At 34.5% G+C, this 16,810-nt stretch overlaps 2 protein-coding genes and 2 long non-coding RNA genes across 6 annotated transcripts in view; 2 read left to right on the top strand and 2 right to left on the bottom strand.

Annotated features, from left to right (window-relative positions):
* Positions 1 to 16,810, top strand: part of osp (myosin phosphatase Rho interacting protein outspread) — a 102,264-nt gene that overhangs the window by 65,747 nt on the left and 19,707 nt on the right. The gene's annotated exons all lie outside the window — the stretch shown is intronic.
* On the top strand, positions 7,529 to 8,708 carry LOC149269964 (uncharacterized). Its single transcript, XR_016269198.1, has 2 exons — positions 7,529 to 7,678; positions 7,754 to 8,708. It is a non-coding gene; the product is annotated as an uncharacterized LOC149269964 (long non-coding RNA).
* Positions 7,698 to 9,334, bottom strand: LOC149269963 (uncharacterized). Its single transcript, XR_016269197.1, has 3 exons — positions 9,032 to 9,334; positions 8,416 to 8,945; positions 7,698 to 8,291 (listed from the first exon to the last, which is right to left on the bottom strand). It is a non-coding gene; the product is annotated as an uncharacterized LOC149269963 (long non-coding RNA).
* Positions 14,337 to 15,679, bottom strand: LOC108611142 (alcohol dehydrogenase 1). The gene is made up of 3 exons (XM_018003622.2): positions 15,229 to 15,679; positions 14,769 to 15,173; positions 14,337 to 14,708 (listed from the first exon to the last, which is right to left on the bottom strand). Exons 1-3 carry the CDS (start codon positions 15,562 to 15,564, stop codon positions 14,442 to 14,444), a joined length of 1,008 nt encoding a protein of 335 aa, XP_017859111.2. The 5' UTR covers positions 15,565 to 15,679; the 3' UTR covers positions 14,337 to 14,441.

Raw genomic sequence — 16,810 nt, 5'->3', positions numbered from 1 at the left:
CAGACGACCGCACGTGGGCGTGCCAACTGGAACAGAACGGAACGAAATGAAATTAAATGAAATGAAATGTTGTTGCATGTGGGCGGAACATAGGAAATGCAATTAATGAATTGTTAATGAAATCGAATGCAACTTTATTTGTTCAATGTATTTATTTTAAGTGGAAATTGATATCTGCATTTAGGTGGAAAAATATTGATATAGAAAAGGTGTTCTAATTGGTCTCTATTTTGGATGCAGAAGTTGTCTAGATTGTGCCAAGCAGCAGTTCAAGTATATGCTAGTCGTGCAGCCCTTTCTCACTCTAGTCGGGCGTTCCATTCTCACTGTACCTACTACTTCTATAAGAAGAAAGAACAAGTATTTTGGGTATATGCTAGTCGGGCTCTCTACTCTAAATCATGCATATTTTTCTATGACGAAAACCACAAGATCTCTAATATAAATAACTGTAAGTTATATGTAGCATATATGCATCTGAGAAAAAAACGTGGACGCTACATATTAATAAAATGCTGAACGGATATACGCTTGGTACAATTTTCAATTCAAAAACAAATAAAAAAAAACCAATATACTCATTTTACTTTCGTGAATGAGTATAACAATATTTTTATGATTTAAAAAATATTTGTTTGTGATTTTATTATTATTTCTATTTAATATATATTATCATTATTATTATTATTATTAATTCTATTATTATTCTTATTATTATTCTTATTATTATTATTATTATTATTAATATTACTATTATTATAAAAGCAAAGTATTTGCAATCGTACTCTTAATTTATTCTATCTTGCTATAATAAACATTAAAATCTACATAATTATTATTTTAAAAAATTATTTATAATTTTACCTTTATTATTACGTATTTTAGTATAGTAAAATATTAGTATCTGCATATTTAATTTAATTCATTTATTCAATATATGATATAATATATAAATTTTATGTATATTTTAAATTTAGCAGATTGAGAACTGAGTAACCTAAATCATTTGCAATGTGGGTTTGCAAAGAAAACCGTGATTTGATCCATTTATTCAGCTGAACTAAACTACATTTTCAAATAAATAATTTTCATGCTTAATTTCTATATAAGTTATTCAAGTTTATTTCTTATCTTAGGAAGTAGTGTTGGTAATATATGCAAACACTACATCATATCCATGTATATATATATATATTTTCAAACATGATTTTTTTTTTCAGTTTGCAATTCAAAAGCTGCAAGTGGGTTAAGCACATACAACTAATTTGCATATAGAAGCTTTGACAGCATGACGCAGAATGCTTGACTGATTGACTGTCTGTCTCTCTCTCTCTCTCTCTCTCTCTGTTTATCTGTCTGTCTGTCTGTTCGTCTATCTATAGTATGTTGTCGGTTTCCCTCACTCTGTCGCCCTCAGTTTGTCTGAGTATGTGGCTTTGTGCCCCGTTGCTAATAAATTGCAATTAGAGTAACATGCGAAGACATCTTGGCTGAACTCTTTGCAATAAACTGCAATGGCTGCAACGAGTGGAATGGAACACGAACCTGAACAACCGACCTTGGCTAGGAAACAATGTGAATACACCTATGCTAAGATGGATGACGACTTCTCTATAGTTCTCTTAGTTTTTCATTCATAAATATTAACTGGAATTTGCATGCAAATTCATTCAAACTCAACTTGGCTTATTATGCGCCAAATGGGTGCAGCTCGTGGGTGGACTTGGATATGTGTTAATTAATTGTTTTGCTGTTCAACGGTATTCACTGATGTTTTTCTGTGGCAACACAGAAAAAACACAGTCAGGAAAGAGCAGTCGCTTGGCATTGGCCATTGAGCTCAGGTGAGGAGAGGTGAGTTGCATCAAGTCGAGTCTCGTCGAGTCTCCCGGCTGTCAGTCACATAGAGCACAACTCTATCCAGAGTCTGACGCAAGCATGCAGCGACGTCGTATTGTTTATAGTCATATTTCAAGATGACAACAACGCGTCCAGTTCGCATGGGGCTGCCAGTTTTTCCTCTTGTGTTTTCCATTACATAAACGGAAGGCTGACGAAAAATTCCACGTTGAACGTGGATGACGTTGACTTGGAGCCACGTATTCGGTTTCCACGCCGTCATTGTTGCTGGTCAACGGGGCAAGGCGGCTCCGGCCGGGGTGCGTGGGGAAGCGGCTTAGATTAACTGAGAAACTAACTGTTGTCACATTGACGAACTGTCACACTGAGCATGAGAGGGAGACAAAGAGAGGCAGAGCGATTAGCGTTGCACAAGAACGGATATTTCAAAGACGTGACCAACTGTATTGTACGCATTGACAACAGAACTTGCTTGCAAAGTTCTCTAAATACAGGGTATCTTAATACTAATTGCCAGTGGTACAAGCTTGAATTGATTATAATTGACTTGACTTTTGCTATTGCAAATTGTTGCTTATAATTATAACAAATCATATCTATTATAATCTGAACATGGATAGTGTATATATATGTATGTATATATAAATATCGATATTTCTGCCGTCTGAAGTCGTCTGAAGTCGCAAATGCTCTGCAATATTTATATATTGATAAATTATTTGTTTAAAAATTACTAAATATTATAATTATATGTAATATTTAAAAGAAATATTTTTTAAACTTTATTTATATGTTTTATTTTACTAATTTATTTCTTAATTATTATTTGTAAAATTTAATAAATAATATATATATAATTTTTTTTTAATTAATTTATTTATGTGTTTTATTTTACTCATTTATTTCTTAAATATTATTTTAAAGCACTGAATATTAGTATTCTTTAAAATAATTTTTCTAATGCTTTGAAATAAAACTAATGAGACTTTGCAAATGATTCGCATTTACTAATACATATATTAATTATAATTTATATGAGATTATAGTTATATATAAATTATATGATTATTAACATATAATTATATATAAATCATAATTAAAATATATTTTATTTTTTTATATTTTATTTATTTATTATTATTTTTTTTTTTTTTAAATATATTTTTGAAACTTTAATATAATATATGGTCTATAATTTAAGTCGATAATGCATGTTAGGTATAACCGCTTATGGGCAAATATCAACTTAAATGAACAAAAATCGTTTTCATTATTCATTGGGCCAAATTATTTTATATGTATTTCTCTATTAGGTTTTGTTTCTTTATTTTTAAGTTATTTAATCTTTATTCTCTCTTTCATTTGTTAAGCCTGTTTTTTTTTTCGCACTTTATTACCAAATGCTAATGACATCCGGCTACTTTGGTATACGTATTTGGACATGGTATTTAGCACATGGCGCACTCGTTGGGGCGTACTCCATTGAGCTATTGGTCATTTGGACCGCTCGTTATGTGTTGGGCTGTTGCAATAGCTGCACAAACGCCGAAATGCCCACTGACAAGTTAATAGTCGAGCGGAAGCTGTTTTGACAAATGCACTTCAGCTGACAGCGAGAGGGGAGGCGTATGTAGGGGGGCAATATCAATTTGCGAAATCGCTTTACAAACGTACAGCGTTCTGCCGATGACATAATTCATATTTTCTGCTGATTGACAGCGCAATTGTGAGTCGTACATATAATTACTATAACAAGACATTGAAACACTTAGCGTTTGCCCAAGCTAATGACATGTTTTTTTTTTTTTTTTTTTTTTTTATGTTACTTCACATTGCGAAAAGATTATATAGGCTGATGTTATTAATTATTTGTGTCTTTTTGTTTTGAACTATATACTATAAGTCGATAGATGTAGAACTTGGATTGAATGAGGGGGGGACTCTCCTGTCTCTCTTTCCTTCTCTCTCTCACTCCTCTTTCTCTCGCCCTCCCTCTCTCTCTCTCTCTCTCTCTCTCTCTCACTCTCCCTCTCTCACTCTCTCTCACTCTCCCTCTCTCTCTCTCTCTCTCTCTGTCTCTCTGTCTCTCTTTTACATTTAACACGTTTGCCATACACACTACTACTCATACACACTATTTCTCTCTCGCTCGAAATTAAAGATAGCTCATATCTAAAGCAAATCCCATAACTCTGTATAATTTACAGTTTTTTGACACTCTTGTCATCAATCTTAAAAAAAAAGAGTTTAATTGTTCATTATACATTTCATGGAACTATTATATATGTACATATAATCCCTGAAATTATACATATTTTTCTATGAAAGCAGCCTATCTTTCATGCAACCTATATACCTATATAAAACTGAACTACTACGTGCTGTACTATCTCCGCATATCAGCAGCATCTTATCAGCATCCGAGTACTATTTATGGCTAGCCCTACATAACAGAATGACTTCATAATGCTCTATTTAAATAATGATAATATTTTAATAATAGTAATAATATAAGGAGTAAGACTTACTTAGAGCTACACATATAGAAAATCTAGACAGTTCATATTATTTTAAGATTTGCTTAAGCTTTTTTCCGATTCGATATAAATTACAACCTGAATATATTTGGAATGGTGGAAATGTCCATCACTTTGCTTTCCTATTCAGTGTTTGTTTTCGTTCAGACAAGTTCAATTTATGATGTCTAATTGTGGCATTCATCATTTTGGTTGTCTGTTAAAGAGGCGCTGGCGCTATGTTTTATCGATATGCCGCCGAGAATTGAAAAAGCCCGTCTCACAGTTAAAAAGCTGAGACTGCAGCTGACGCTGACGTTGCTCTGGCTGTCTGTCTTATAAATGATGGTCTAACATTTCCTCGAGAACTGGCATAGCGCCGCATGCCACGGCAAAAGATCTAAAAACGTATGCTTCGCGGCTCGGATGTATATCTGTGTTTCTGTCTAAATTTTGTGCTGCCCACGCACTACAGCTGCCAAAGAGAACGGGCTCCAAAACAAAAACAAAACAAAAAACAAATAGAACAACAACAAAAATTGAAAATAAAAACAGAAATAAGAAAAGAAAAACCTGCTGCATCATTTTTTACTCGAAGATTACATAATGATTGACAATTCATTATGCCAGCGAGCTGTAGCCGGCCAGGGCATTGGAAAGGCGGCTCGAGGTCTCGGGCTCGGGCTCGGGCTCGGGATACTGTGCTTGTTTTTAATGGCTTGTAAGATTAGGCGGCTCTTGGCAATGAGGAAGTGTTCTGTTCTGTTCTGTTTGGCTTTTGGGCCCACATCTTGCAGCAATATAAGTTATTAATGGCTGTTTTCATTTTACCTTTATTTTCAGGTGAGTAACTCGAGTGAGAGAGAAAGAGAGAGCAGAACCGCTCCAGATGCAGCTGCACTCCCATATCCCATACCCCCAATGGCCGCAATTAAGTAAGTAAATATGTTGAGCTAAGAGCCAAGGTCACAGCGGTCCATAGTCTAATTGACAGCACCTACGGAGGTGTGACCGCAAATATCGTGAACTTTCAGAACAATAGTCAGTCGATCCAATAGAAATCGACTTCTGATTTGACTGACACATTGCACAACTCAGTTCGAGTTCGAGGCTTTGTACACCTGGTACTAATTGAGGCAATTAGTGTGCTCTCAAATGCCATTTTGTATCTATGTGGCTGCGTGTGTGTGTGTGTTTGTAATTTTTTCAATATTTCTACTCAATTCAATCAGTTGGTTTAGCTGCGAACAGGTGGCAGCGGACGGGGTGGCAAGGGGAGCTCATAATTAGCCTAAACATCGACGGTTCAAGCGACTAGCTGTCTGGCAATACAGCTTCAAAACAACGATCGAACGAGCTACATATCGAATGACCTTCGTTACGTTCATTTTTGTGCTTGCATCAGAAATTGTTGTGGCATAGACTGCACGAGTTCAGCATACCCTAGAAGGAACTTTGATACTTGATATAATTAAATTTAATTATCTTTGCAATCTTTTAATTGTCAATTCAGTTGTGTAAAGAGATTGCTTGGAAACACGATTGGAGATTGTACATCTAGAAGTTGCTATGGCAACAGCTTAAAGTCAAGAAATGCATTTTAATAATTAGATTATAGTTATGTTAGCTATATAGTCATATACAATAATGTAAGGAATAAGCTATATGTCGAAATGAATCCGTGGAAACAATTTAATCATTTACTTTATTACGTTTGAGAACATACATTTTTGGTGGACTCAGATGAGTAAGCTACAGCGATCTATTCTGAGGCACTGATGTTTGAATGGGAGCATTTTATACCTAACTCTTCTCCTTCTATGAGTATTTTTAAGTGTTAGGTGAAGGTATGAAAAGAAAGAAAAGAGTGATTTACTGCCATGGTATTTCTTAATTGTAGTAAATTCTAGTAAAACCTATACCATACAAATACCATTAAACTTTGGGTTTAATTTTATAATATTTATTCAAATCAAAATGCTTAGTTTTTTTTTACCCTGAACCCATTGAAAATGGGAAATTAAGGTATACATTTTTTTTTTTTTTTTTTTTTTTTAGAAACTTTCTTTAATAACTTATGGTTATCGGTTCTTATGTTATGTCATAAAACTAGTTTACAACTACTATAGGCACTCAAATGAGGCACTCAAAAATGATCATTACAATCAATAATAATTCAGTTTGGAAACTAATATTCCTTTTAATATATGTATACTGTTGTTAAAACGTTAACCATTTTTGCTCTTTCACAATATAAACAAACGACTACTATTGGAAATTGTGTTAAGCAATGTATAGACAAGCCATAAAATGTCTTCACCTGCAGGTTTATTAACCTATCGAATACCGCAACATTTGAGTACCCATATTTTCGGCTCTGTGAATTCGTAGACAACCTGCTTTGGGTAAAATCATATTTTAACATTTTCCGCTGCCCAAAACTTGTTGAAATTCCACAACACAGTACAACATACACTCAAACATTCACACAGGCACACACACACACATATACAGGTGTGAGCGGGCCTTATAAATGGTAGCTTCAAGAAACTCTATGGCGCAATGCCTGACTAGATTTCAGCTGAAAATGCGAATTTAAGAGAAAAAAACTGCTGTAGTAAATGAACGAACGACCTTAAAGGCCTCCTTTCCTAGTGAACCCCGTCGTTGGCTTACTCTTTCTTAGTAAATAAAATAATATATAAATATAAAAGTTTTTGGATATTTTGGTACTAAAATTTTGAGTATACTTGCTTAGATATCGTTGATAAACTGAAGAGGACTACTTTGGCTCCACAGCCTGTATTAATTTGTGAATTTCTGTTTATGCTTATGACGCTTTTTAGACTTATAGAGCTTCATGTATGTAGTTAAATTATAGGCTATGTATTCATTTAATATTTAAATAATTTAGAATATTTTTTAATATCTTAAAAATATATTAAAAATTTTAACCAACATTGATTCACACAATATTTTTACAAAATATTTATATGAATTGTATATTTTTTCTGTTTTATAATATTACAATATTTTTAAATTTTTATATACAATATTGAAATTTATATTAATTAATATAAAAAAATAAAATAAAATAAACTAAATAAATATAAAAATTAATATTATAAATAAATATCTATACAATATTTGAACAAATTATTTAAATATTACATAATAGATTTTATATATTTATGCTTACATAATATTTAAATAATTTGTATAAATATTATATTATTAATTTAGTTTTATCATATAACTAGCTGGCCCGGCAAACGTTGCATTGCCCTCTATATTATTTCTAGGTAAAAAATTGTTGAAAGCTATGTTGTTCAGGCTGGGATACACTGATAAATTTATTAATCGGATTTTCATTCAAGCACCTTGTTGTAAACGACATTCTTCGTTTTTTGGTCGGGTGCAAGAACAAATAATGCGGATCGTTTGCCAACACGTGAGCATGGCACGTACAATTGACCATGAGAAAAACACGCATTTTCTAGATTGAGGCCACAAATAGTCAAAGATTGGCCCTGTGACTTGTTGATCGTCATGGCGAAGGCAAGACGAAGCGGGAATTGAATTCGTTTAAATTCAAAGGGCATATCTGTTGAGCTCATCGGAATCCTAGGAATAAGAACTTCCTCATCTTTAAATTTTCCTTTGAGTATCAACGCGTGAATCACATTGCTCATCAGTTTTCTTATCACCAAACGCGTTCCATTGCACAGTTTTGGTTGGTTTAAATTTCTAAGCATGCAAATCATGGAGAATTGCTCTTTTCATAGCTGTGTTCATTTCTTGACGCCGGTCAAGTTGTTCTTCCATATTGCCCATGAAGTATATTTGCAAGAATTTTTGCTGTGCATCTTCAATAGGTTGCAATGATCCAATGCGATGGCAAATCTGGCCTTGAATCTTTAAATTCAAAGCCATAGTTATAGTTATATTTACAAACACTATTTACAGAAATCTAACAAACTACATTATTCAAAATTTTTTTTTGGCAGTCATAGAAAATAAAATTTTTAACGTAAATTACCTTAAATATCCGTCTCCAATATTTTCCGCCCCAAATTATGTCATTTGGAAACAGGCATTGTATTTTTGAGTGTTCGCTAGAAAATGTCGTGATTCTAGTGTTTCGCCATAAAGCAGGGAACGCAATGGCTATGGTGACCGCTAATGGCAATGTCACTTTACCACTAAGGCAGCACAAACCGGGCGTTTCACCAGCAAACTTCAATGCGCCACAATGCTAGCAAACAACGTCCATTGGACCAATGCAAACTAAACGATTCAAGCTGTAATCAATGGTGCAATCATATCGAAACGCTGCTCGATTCAAATCAATCCTTGAACCATTTCTTATTGCCATTTCACGGGCTGCCTCTCTTTGAGAAGCACGAATTAAGGCCCTTCTTCCCTGGGTACTAACGCGGAGCCTTTCTCGGGCGATTTCTCGCTCTTCGTCAGATAATTGACTCGCGCTATTCCGTTGCCTAATTGCATTATGGGTCCGCCGGGAAAGATTAGATCTTCTAGGACGCGGCATTTTTATTAATAGTAATACTGCCCTCGCACAAAACCATATAAAACAATCGAGAAATATAAATATAAATAATTTACACAAATTTATGTTTGAGACAAACAAATACCTGAACTTTCGAGATATTTAGCTTTTGTAAAAGTCCAAAAATACAATTTTTAATAATTAACTTTTTTTTTTTTTTAATTTCGAATTTTGAATTTTGAATTTTTTATTTATTTTTGATTGTTAGGTTTTAATCTTTTGATTTTTTTTTTAATTTTTGCAGATTTTTGATTTGAAATATTTATAAAGTTTAAAAGTCCGAAAATATAAAAAGCCAAAAATACACTTTTTAATAATTACCTTTTTTTTTTTTAATTTCGAATTTTTAATTTTTTATTTATTTTTTGAACAGTCAGGTTTTAATCTTTTGATTTTTTGCAGATTTAATAATATATATATAATAAAATATATATTTTAATTAATTTAAATTAATATTATTTTGTAATTATTTTATAAAAATTTATAATAATTATAATTATAATAATTATAAAAATTTTATTCATTTATTTATTCAAAATTTTTTCCATTAAAATGGGGGCTGCCTCCTTTTGTTTAAATAAAGAATATTTATCAATTTATAATATTTTATACTGCATTACTAATATCTATCTGGAATATTTATAGTTATTTAACGTGTGTGTGTGCGTGTCAGCTGTTGCATGGTGCACGGTTCGAGCGACATCGTGTTGCAGTTTGAGGAAGTTATTCTGACACATCCTTTGCCTGGTTGCGATAGACAGCCATGGCAACGCATAGACGGCAAAGAGAGAAAAAGAGAGAGAGAGAGCCACCTGCCTCGCCCATCAGCTCCATCATTCAGCTTCAACATTTTGAGCGCCTCCTCCTCAGACAGCTCGACAGCTCGACTTCTTCTGACTCTTCCGACTGAGCTGCTAGCGAGAAAATTGTTGTTGCTAATTTTGTTGCTGCTGTTGCAACTCTGTGTATGTGTGTGTGTATGATTGTTGTTCGCAACAAAGATGTTCTAAATGTTAAGTTATGTTGTTGTTGCTGTTGCTGTTGCTGCTTGCTATTGTGTGTGGCTGTCGTTCTGCTTCTGCTGCTTCTACAGATGCGCTTGAATTGGGTCTCTCTTAGCTTTGGGCGCTCAGTAGCTGTTGCTGTTGCAGTTGCAGTTGGCTGTTGTTGCTATTGTTGTTATGGTTGCTTTTATTGTGTAATCAGCAAATAACGGCACTTAATGACTGAATGAGTTTTTCTTGAGCAGAAGCCAGCAAACGGTAGATGCATTTTGCGGTATACGCCATTTTCAAGTATTACTCACGAGGCACGAGACACGAACCATGAGCCATGAGCCATGAGGCATGAGGCATGTGGCATGAGTAGATGAGGTACAAAGCGTTACGCGTACGTATCTAGTGCATCGATAACTTTATTTTTGGGCCGCATTCCGTGATCCCCTTTTATGGCCGTCTATATGTATTTCCAATCGATCTATGACATGGATAGCTTTGTGTACACATTTCACATGGAATAGCTACCTTCTAGCACCTTGGTACTTAGGCATGCCGATCGCTGCAATCCATTTACGGAATATTTATATATGTGTAATACAGCCAACAACGGCACACGCAACTTTTGATTACTGTTGAGCTTCAATGGTTCCCACTGCAGGCCTGGCCAGTCAACTGAAGTGCCGCACTAAACATACCCTACTTTTCAATCATTACATAAGTAATTGCAGTCACAAAAAAAAAAAAAAAACATACATATCTATAAAAATAACGTAAGATATGTCTACGCTTACCTCATCAATCCAATCATAGCTAATTCTATTATTCACTTGACTAATAAAAGGATTTTGACCTCGCCTATTAATAGGCGAGTTGGCGGCTTGAGTTTCATTTAGCTATATATCGATATGATTATGATTACTCTAAAACTCTCCTCATGTTTACTACTCTTTAGGCTAACTTGGACGTTAGTGAGGAAAGCGCGTTCAATGCGAGCTTAGAAAGCAAGAACTGCAACTAGAGAATTCCCTTAGCTGCACGCATGCCGCATAGCATGCTGAAGAGCAGAGCCCAAGCAGCTCAGAATTAATGAGTCAGTCAGTCAGTCTTAGACTCACTGGCCAGATCGATTGCTCTGTTGCGCTGTTGCTGCAGATGAACGACACATGTTGTTCAGGGTGCATGGACGGCGAGTTACTTCCTGCCTGTTTCTGAACCGGTTGAAGATCACTGAGCACACACAAAGCTGATCACTGGTTGGCGAATAGCGGTCTAGCTAGGTGGCCAATGGCCAGCGCTGGGCCTCTCTAAGCTTTGCATTTAAAAAGGCGGCTCATCAAAGCTTCAGTCTGGGAGGAAGCAAATTTCTGAACACGTGCCCAGCTTAAAAGATTAATAACACTATGTGTGGAATTTTTAAATCAACTAAATTCGCTCATTGCATAGTTTCGGTTCGAATGTATATGTATATGCATATATTCATTTATATACAATTGCTTCTGTTTATCAATAAGCAAGCTGATATCAAGAAATTCCATTAATTTCATTGGCGTCAATGCAGAAGCAAGTAAAGAAAAATAAATTATCAATAAGATAAGTATAGATAAAGACAATGTAAGTGCTGCAGGCGGAAGTGCCAGACTAACAGATACCCTAAATCAAAGCAAATATTTGGAAGCTTTTTTAAATGCAATATATAAAGCTGATATCGCTAATTATTTTGAAAGACTTTCTGTGCTTCTTTATCTTTATCCGATTTTAATTACCAGTAAAAGATATGAATTATCAATAAAGAATTTCACGAATACAAATACCGCTCTTATTAACTACAATTACTTATTTCTAAAAATAAAATTATTGAAGCTATAAAATACTAACGTAGAGATATTTCAGCTTTTACAAAGGTTTTACTGATCTCTCACTTATGCTGATACAGAATATAAACATATATTAGATACGCATATAATATATATACTCATTTAGCACTACATTTTCAATAATATCCATTAATTTACCCATCTTTATGCACGCCCATTCGCTTTAGATGCAGATTTATCAAAATGGTTTTTTAATTGCAATACGTGCTTGGCCGCCAAGTTTGTGTACTTATTAACCTGACGCATGCACACAGAGCACAAAAGCTGAAAACTAAACGCAACAGATTACAGGTATTATGCATTCGAAATGGTCCAGACGCCAGTAAGTCGTTGTTATGTCATCGAGATAAGGCTTCACTCAGCAATATCAATATAAATATGCACTTCCGATGCAGTAAATATTACCCGAATGGAATTTCTTTTCAGTTTGCGTTTTCTTCGAAAGAATTTGCAGCTTAAAAAGTCTATAAAAATGGTGGGTTTTTGAGTGTGGGGAGATTCAATAATCAGATATCTTTTATATGAGATTATTAGAATCAAATAAAATAGCCAATCAAGATTCGCGGTTCTTCTACACTAACTGATCGATTTTTCAATTCAACTGCTACGAATGTAAATAATGGAAAGAGAGATTTGAATATTGATTATTTGATTACATTACTGTGCAGTGTAAGAGGCAACAATGCACACAGCTGGACTGACTAAATACGAAGCAATTCTGGGGCAGCAGTAAAAAACTCTCTACTGCGGCATATTTTATTACATTAACGGCTCGACCCAGCGAAATGCTGGAAAAGTGCCAAAGTTTATTGAACTGCATTAAGAACGACTCGCATGAAAACAAAAAACAAAAATAAATAAATACCATGTTGCTCACACATTGGTGAAATGACACATGCTGACTGCTGGAGAGAAATGAGGCTTCGCACAAAAAGAGCTCTCAAAGTGTCATTTAAAAAGGAAATAATATAATGCTAAATGTTGTACATAAACTAAAAATAATAATGAATAGTCCATATACATATTTATGTACATGCATATACATATATTATTATTATATATTATATATTATATATTTTTTCTGTCAGTCATTAAGTGCATACTTTTAGGCGTACCATGAATTTTTATATTAGAATATAATTTATATAAATTACTTTAAATTTCTTCCCCAATACAAATAAATAGTTTGTTATTCGAAATATGAATATTATGGCCTTTTAAGAATAATATATAATATAAATATAATTTAAATAATACTGATCTATAAATTTATTTATTTTTTTTAAGCAATTATATATTGATATATACATATATGTCTATAAATAAAATAAAAAATAATAAATAATGCAATAAAAATTAATCACAAAATTTTTTTAATTATTAATATTATTATTATTATTATTATTATTTTTTTTTTTTTGCAATGTGACTATTTTGTAAGGGAGAAAAAAAAAACAACTATATTTGAATTGAAAATTAAAAACAATCAGTATAAATCTATATAATCTATACATTTTTGGATTTATAGTTAAATAGTTAAATACAGAATACAAATTTGTAAACTGTTCTGAATAAAATACACTCAATGACAGATAATGAGTTCACCATGAGATAATGCTTAAACATAGTCTCATGGTGAAAATATTAAAGGGGAAACTGAGGAGAGTAGGCAAAACTGAGCAGACATTTATTGCATACTTTCCTGCGTGATAATTAATTACTAATGGAAAATCTATTCATTATTTTATACACATGTTGAAATTTTCTTGATGTTAAAAAAATAAGTTATGAATAATTCTGGATATAAATCGAAATCGAATTTCGAAATAATTGGCGCACTTAAATTGTAGCTTGATTGATTGTATTTATTTTAAGATTGTAACATATATGATAAAAACTGATCACATTGCTTTAAGACTTCTTCAAAATTTTTAAAGTCGTGGAATATCACTTCATTGAAGTATGTTTTCTTGATAATATTCACAAAACTTTTATCCAATTAACACGTTAAGTCGATGCACTGTGCCATTAACTTCTCATATCATATACTTATAATCGCTTACAAACCTGTTTTCAAGTACTCTTGAGCCATGTATACCATTGATTATTATTCAATTCAATTTAAATGAATTACAAATAGTAAATTATCATTTGACGCAAGTAACATTTCTTATGTTACATTAAAACCTAAAAAGTGAATAAATTTCTATTCTTATTAAATTTTTTACATATTTTAAAAAATAAGAACATTTAATTTTGTTTTCTTTTTTTTTCAAAATTGAAGAAAAGGAAATTTCCATAGGTATTTTTAGGTGTTCTATTATATTTATAGGAATTGCCATGTGTTATCCCAAGTGTTTAGATTTTAGTGTCGTATGAGGTCCCTTCCCTTTTCAGCATGGAACTTTATAGAGCCTTAGAGTAGATTCCACTCACTCAACCCATTAAAATAGTCGCTTTGTAGATATTGTTCGATTTATTTATAATTAAATAGAATTTTTAAAAAAACATATGTATATATATTACATTAGAATGATTTATTTTCAGACTTATCTGGGAATTGGTTTCAAATTTAATTGATTACGTGAATCCATAAGCTGCCGGCTCTCTCGAGTTGAATAATTTAGATATGCGAATCCCAGTGCTTGGTCCATTCAATGGCTTCCAGGGTACCCAAGTCCAGTTTCCAGATGGCGCCATTCTGGTTGGCTTCGATAGCCTTGACAAAGTTCTGGGCGCACTCCAAACTTGTCTGCGTGGGATGCTCCAGCAGCAACTCGCCCACACGAGGCTCCACATCCAGCCACGAGTTGAATTTGTGGAGCAGAGGTGTCTTTGTGATGCCAGGGTTGATGGAGTAGGCAGTCACGCCGGTAATGGGCGCCAGTTTCTGTATATAGGGATCAAATCACATCTATGTTCATTTTTAATCAATTGGTTTAGGACTTACGGCAAGAGAATTGGTGAAGCTGAGAGCAGCTGCCTTGGATGCGGAATATACCGGCACCTGGTAGATGGCATTGAAGCCAGTCACCGAGCAGACGTTCGCAATGACTCCGCCTGGGCCGCCCTTACGCTTGTCCCAGAAGGACATGATGGCCGTGATGGTGTTCACTGTGCCTGTGAAATTCACCGCAACGGTGCGCTCGATCTGGTGGTCATCCAGGATGCCAGCTCCATTGATGAGCAGATCGACTGTCTTAAGCTGGTCAAAGATTTTCTGCAGAAGCTTTGTGCTCTCGGCTACCGAGACGGTGACATCATAGGGATAGAACGTGACGGTCACCTTGGGGTTGAGTGCCTTCAGCTCGGCAATAGCAGCTGGGTTCTCAATGCGATCAAGGATTACCAGGTTCTAAGGAAGGCAACCAGTTTGTATCGAAGGATTTCTTTCATAGACACTCACTTACCTTTGGTCCGCTCTTGACAATCTCGCGACTGGTGTCGAATCCAATGCCACCGAGTCCAGCGACGAAGATGATATTCTTGTTAGCGATGGCCATTTTCTTAAACTTTTTTTGTGACTTGCTCAGATGAAAACTGATTGCCGTATGAGACTGGTAAGCCATGTGCCCAGTATTTATAGAGCCACACGGCCACGCTGCCCACGCAGCACATGGCTTATCAATAACGAAGGCCGCGCAGTCGGCGTCGACGGCCACTTTGCCGCCATTTCGAGTAGAATTTTCGGCGTTTTGTTTTGATTCGCTTCTGTTTGGTTTTTTCCGAAATTCTACGCAACTCATGCCGGTTTCACGTATTCCATATGTTTTACTTCGACTCAGGATGACTATTTGTTTGTTTTATTTTGTCTTCGTCTGTTCGCTGGTGTCGCGTAGCGATTTCGTCTACAAATCTTAAATTAACTTCTAGGCAGATACGCCTGTGAAGCAATTTATTTATAATAAAACCAACATCGCGGGCTTTATCGACTGCAAAATACTCATTCGAAAGACACAAACAAATGGAAACAAGTAAGAAGGCTCCAGTCGAGACTGCTCGACTAGGAGATACCCTGTACCCTCCAAGCAGATATTCTAATCATTCTGCACTTCTTTCATGCACACATACATACATACACATGCATCCACGCGTACGTATAAGCACGCGCTCTGCTGTATATATGCATTAGAGGCCTGCATGGGTATACGCGCTTACGGTCGTCTATACTGATATTCGTAAGTGTTTGAGCATCGCAAGCATTGCTGCAAAACGAAACGAATGGTACTCAAAGTCGCCAAGTATTCTGTTTTACTTTACTTCTTACGCTTTAAGCAGAGTAAAACAGAAACCCAGGCAAACGAAACGAAAAGCGAGTAAAGTCAAAAAAAATTGTACGGTACTTTTATCGCGCGTTGAGCGCCGTTGCTGAGCAAAAATCAGGCTAGAATTGGCTATACATATATTAAAATCCTAAGTTTATAAAATTACGTTTATATGAATAAAATTTGGTCGTTATTTTTACTTCTAAATAAAAATGTGCTTCTGTATTCAATAGTAATATGCTAAATCTAGCTTGAAATAGTCTAAGCTAGCAACACTAGCTGATAGCTAAAACGAAATCAAAACTTGAATGATGCTTTATATTTTCTTTCGTTCGTTGCTTCTATGTACCGAGCTTTTCGGTATGTAAGCTTAGCTCGTTTTGTTTCGTTCGTCCGCGATGCTTGAAGGTAAGAAGGCTCTAGTCGACTGCTGGACTAGGAGATACCCTGGAGCTGATATTCGAATCATTCTGCACTTCTGTTATGCACATTATATTAATTTCTTTTGTAGACATACAATCTTTATGAAACTTTCAGAGCATGTTCATAGAGTAGAGTAAAGTGTATGTACATTCCAAAACTTAAGTCTCTAGCACTTGAAATACGCGAAAGGGGCGTGGTATCCAAAATCTGTAAACGACCAAATCTTCATATCGATCAATTGTATATACGCAGTCGATTTTTCGATTTTTCTCGATAAAAAAGTTATCGGATGAGTTATTGAAAA

The sequence above is a fragment of the Drosophila arizonae genome, chromosome 3 (assembly GCF_054131065.1).
Source record: "Drosophila arizonae isolate 15081-1271.41 chromosome 3, UAZ_ARI_1.0, whole genome shotgun sequence".
NCBI lineage: Eukaryota > Metazoa > Arthropoda > Insecta > Diptera > Drosophilidae > Drosophila > Drosophila arizonae.
This window is presented reverse-complemented; position numbering and strand designations above follow the sequence as displayed.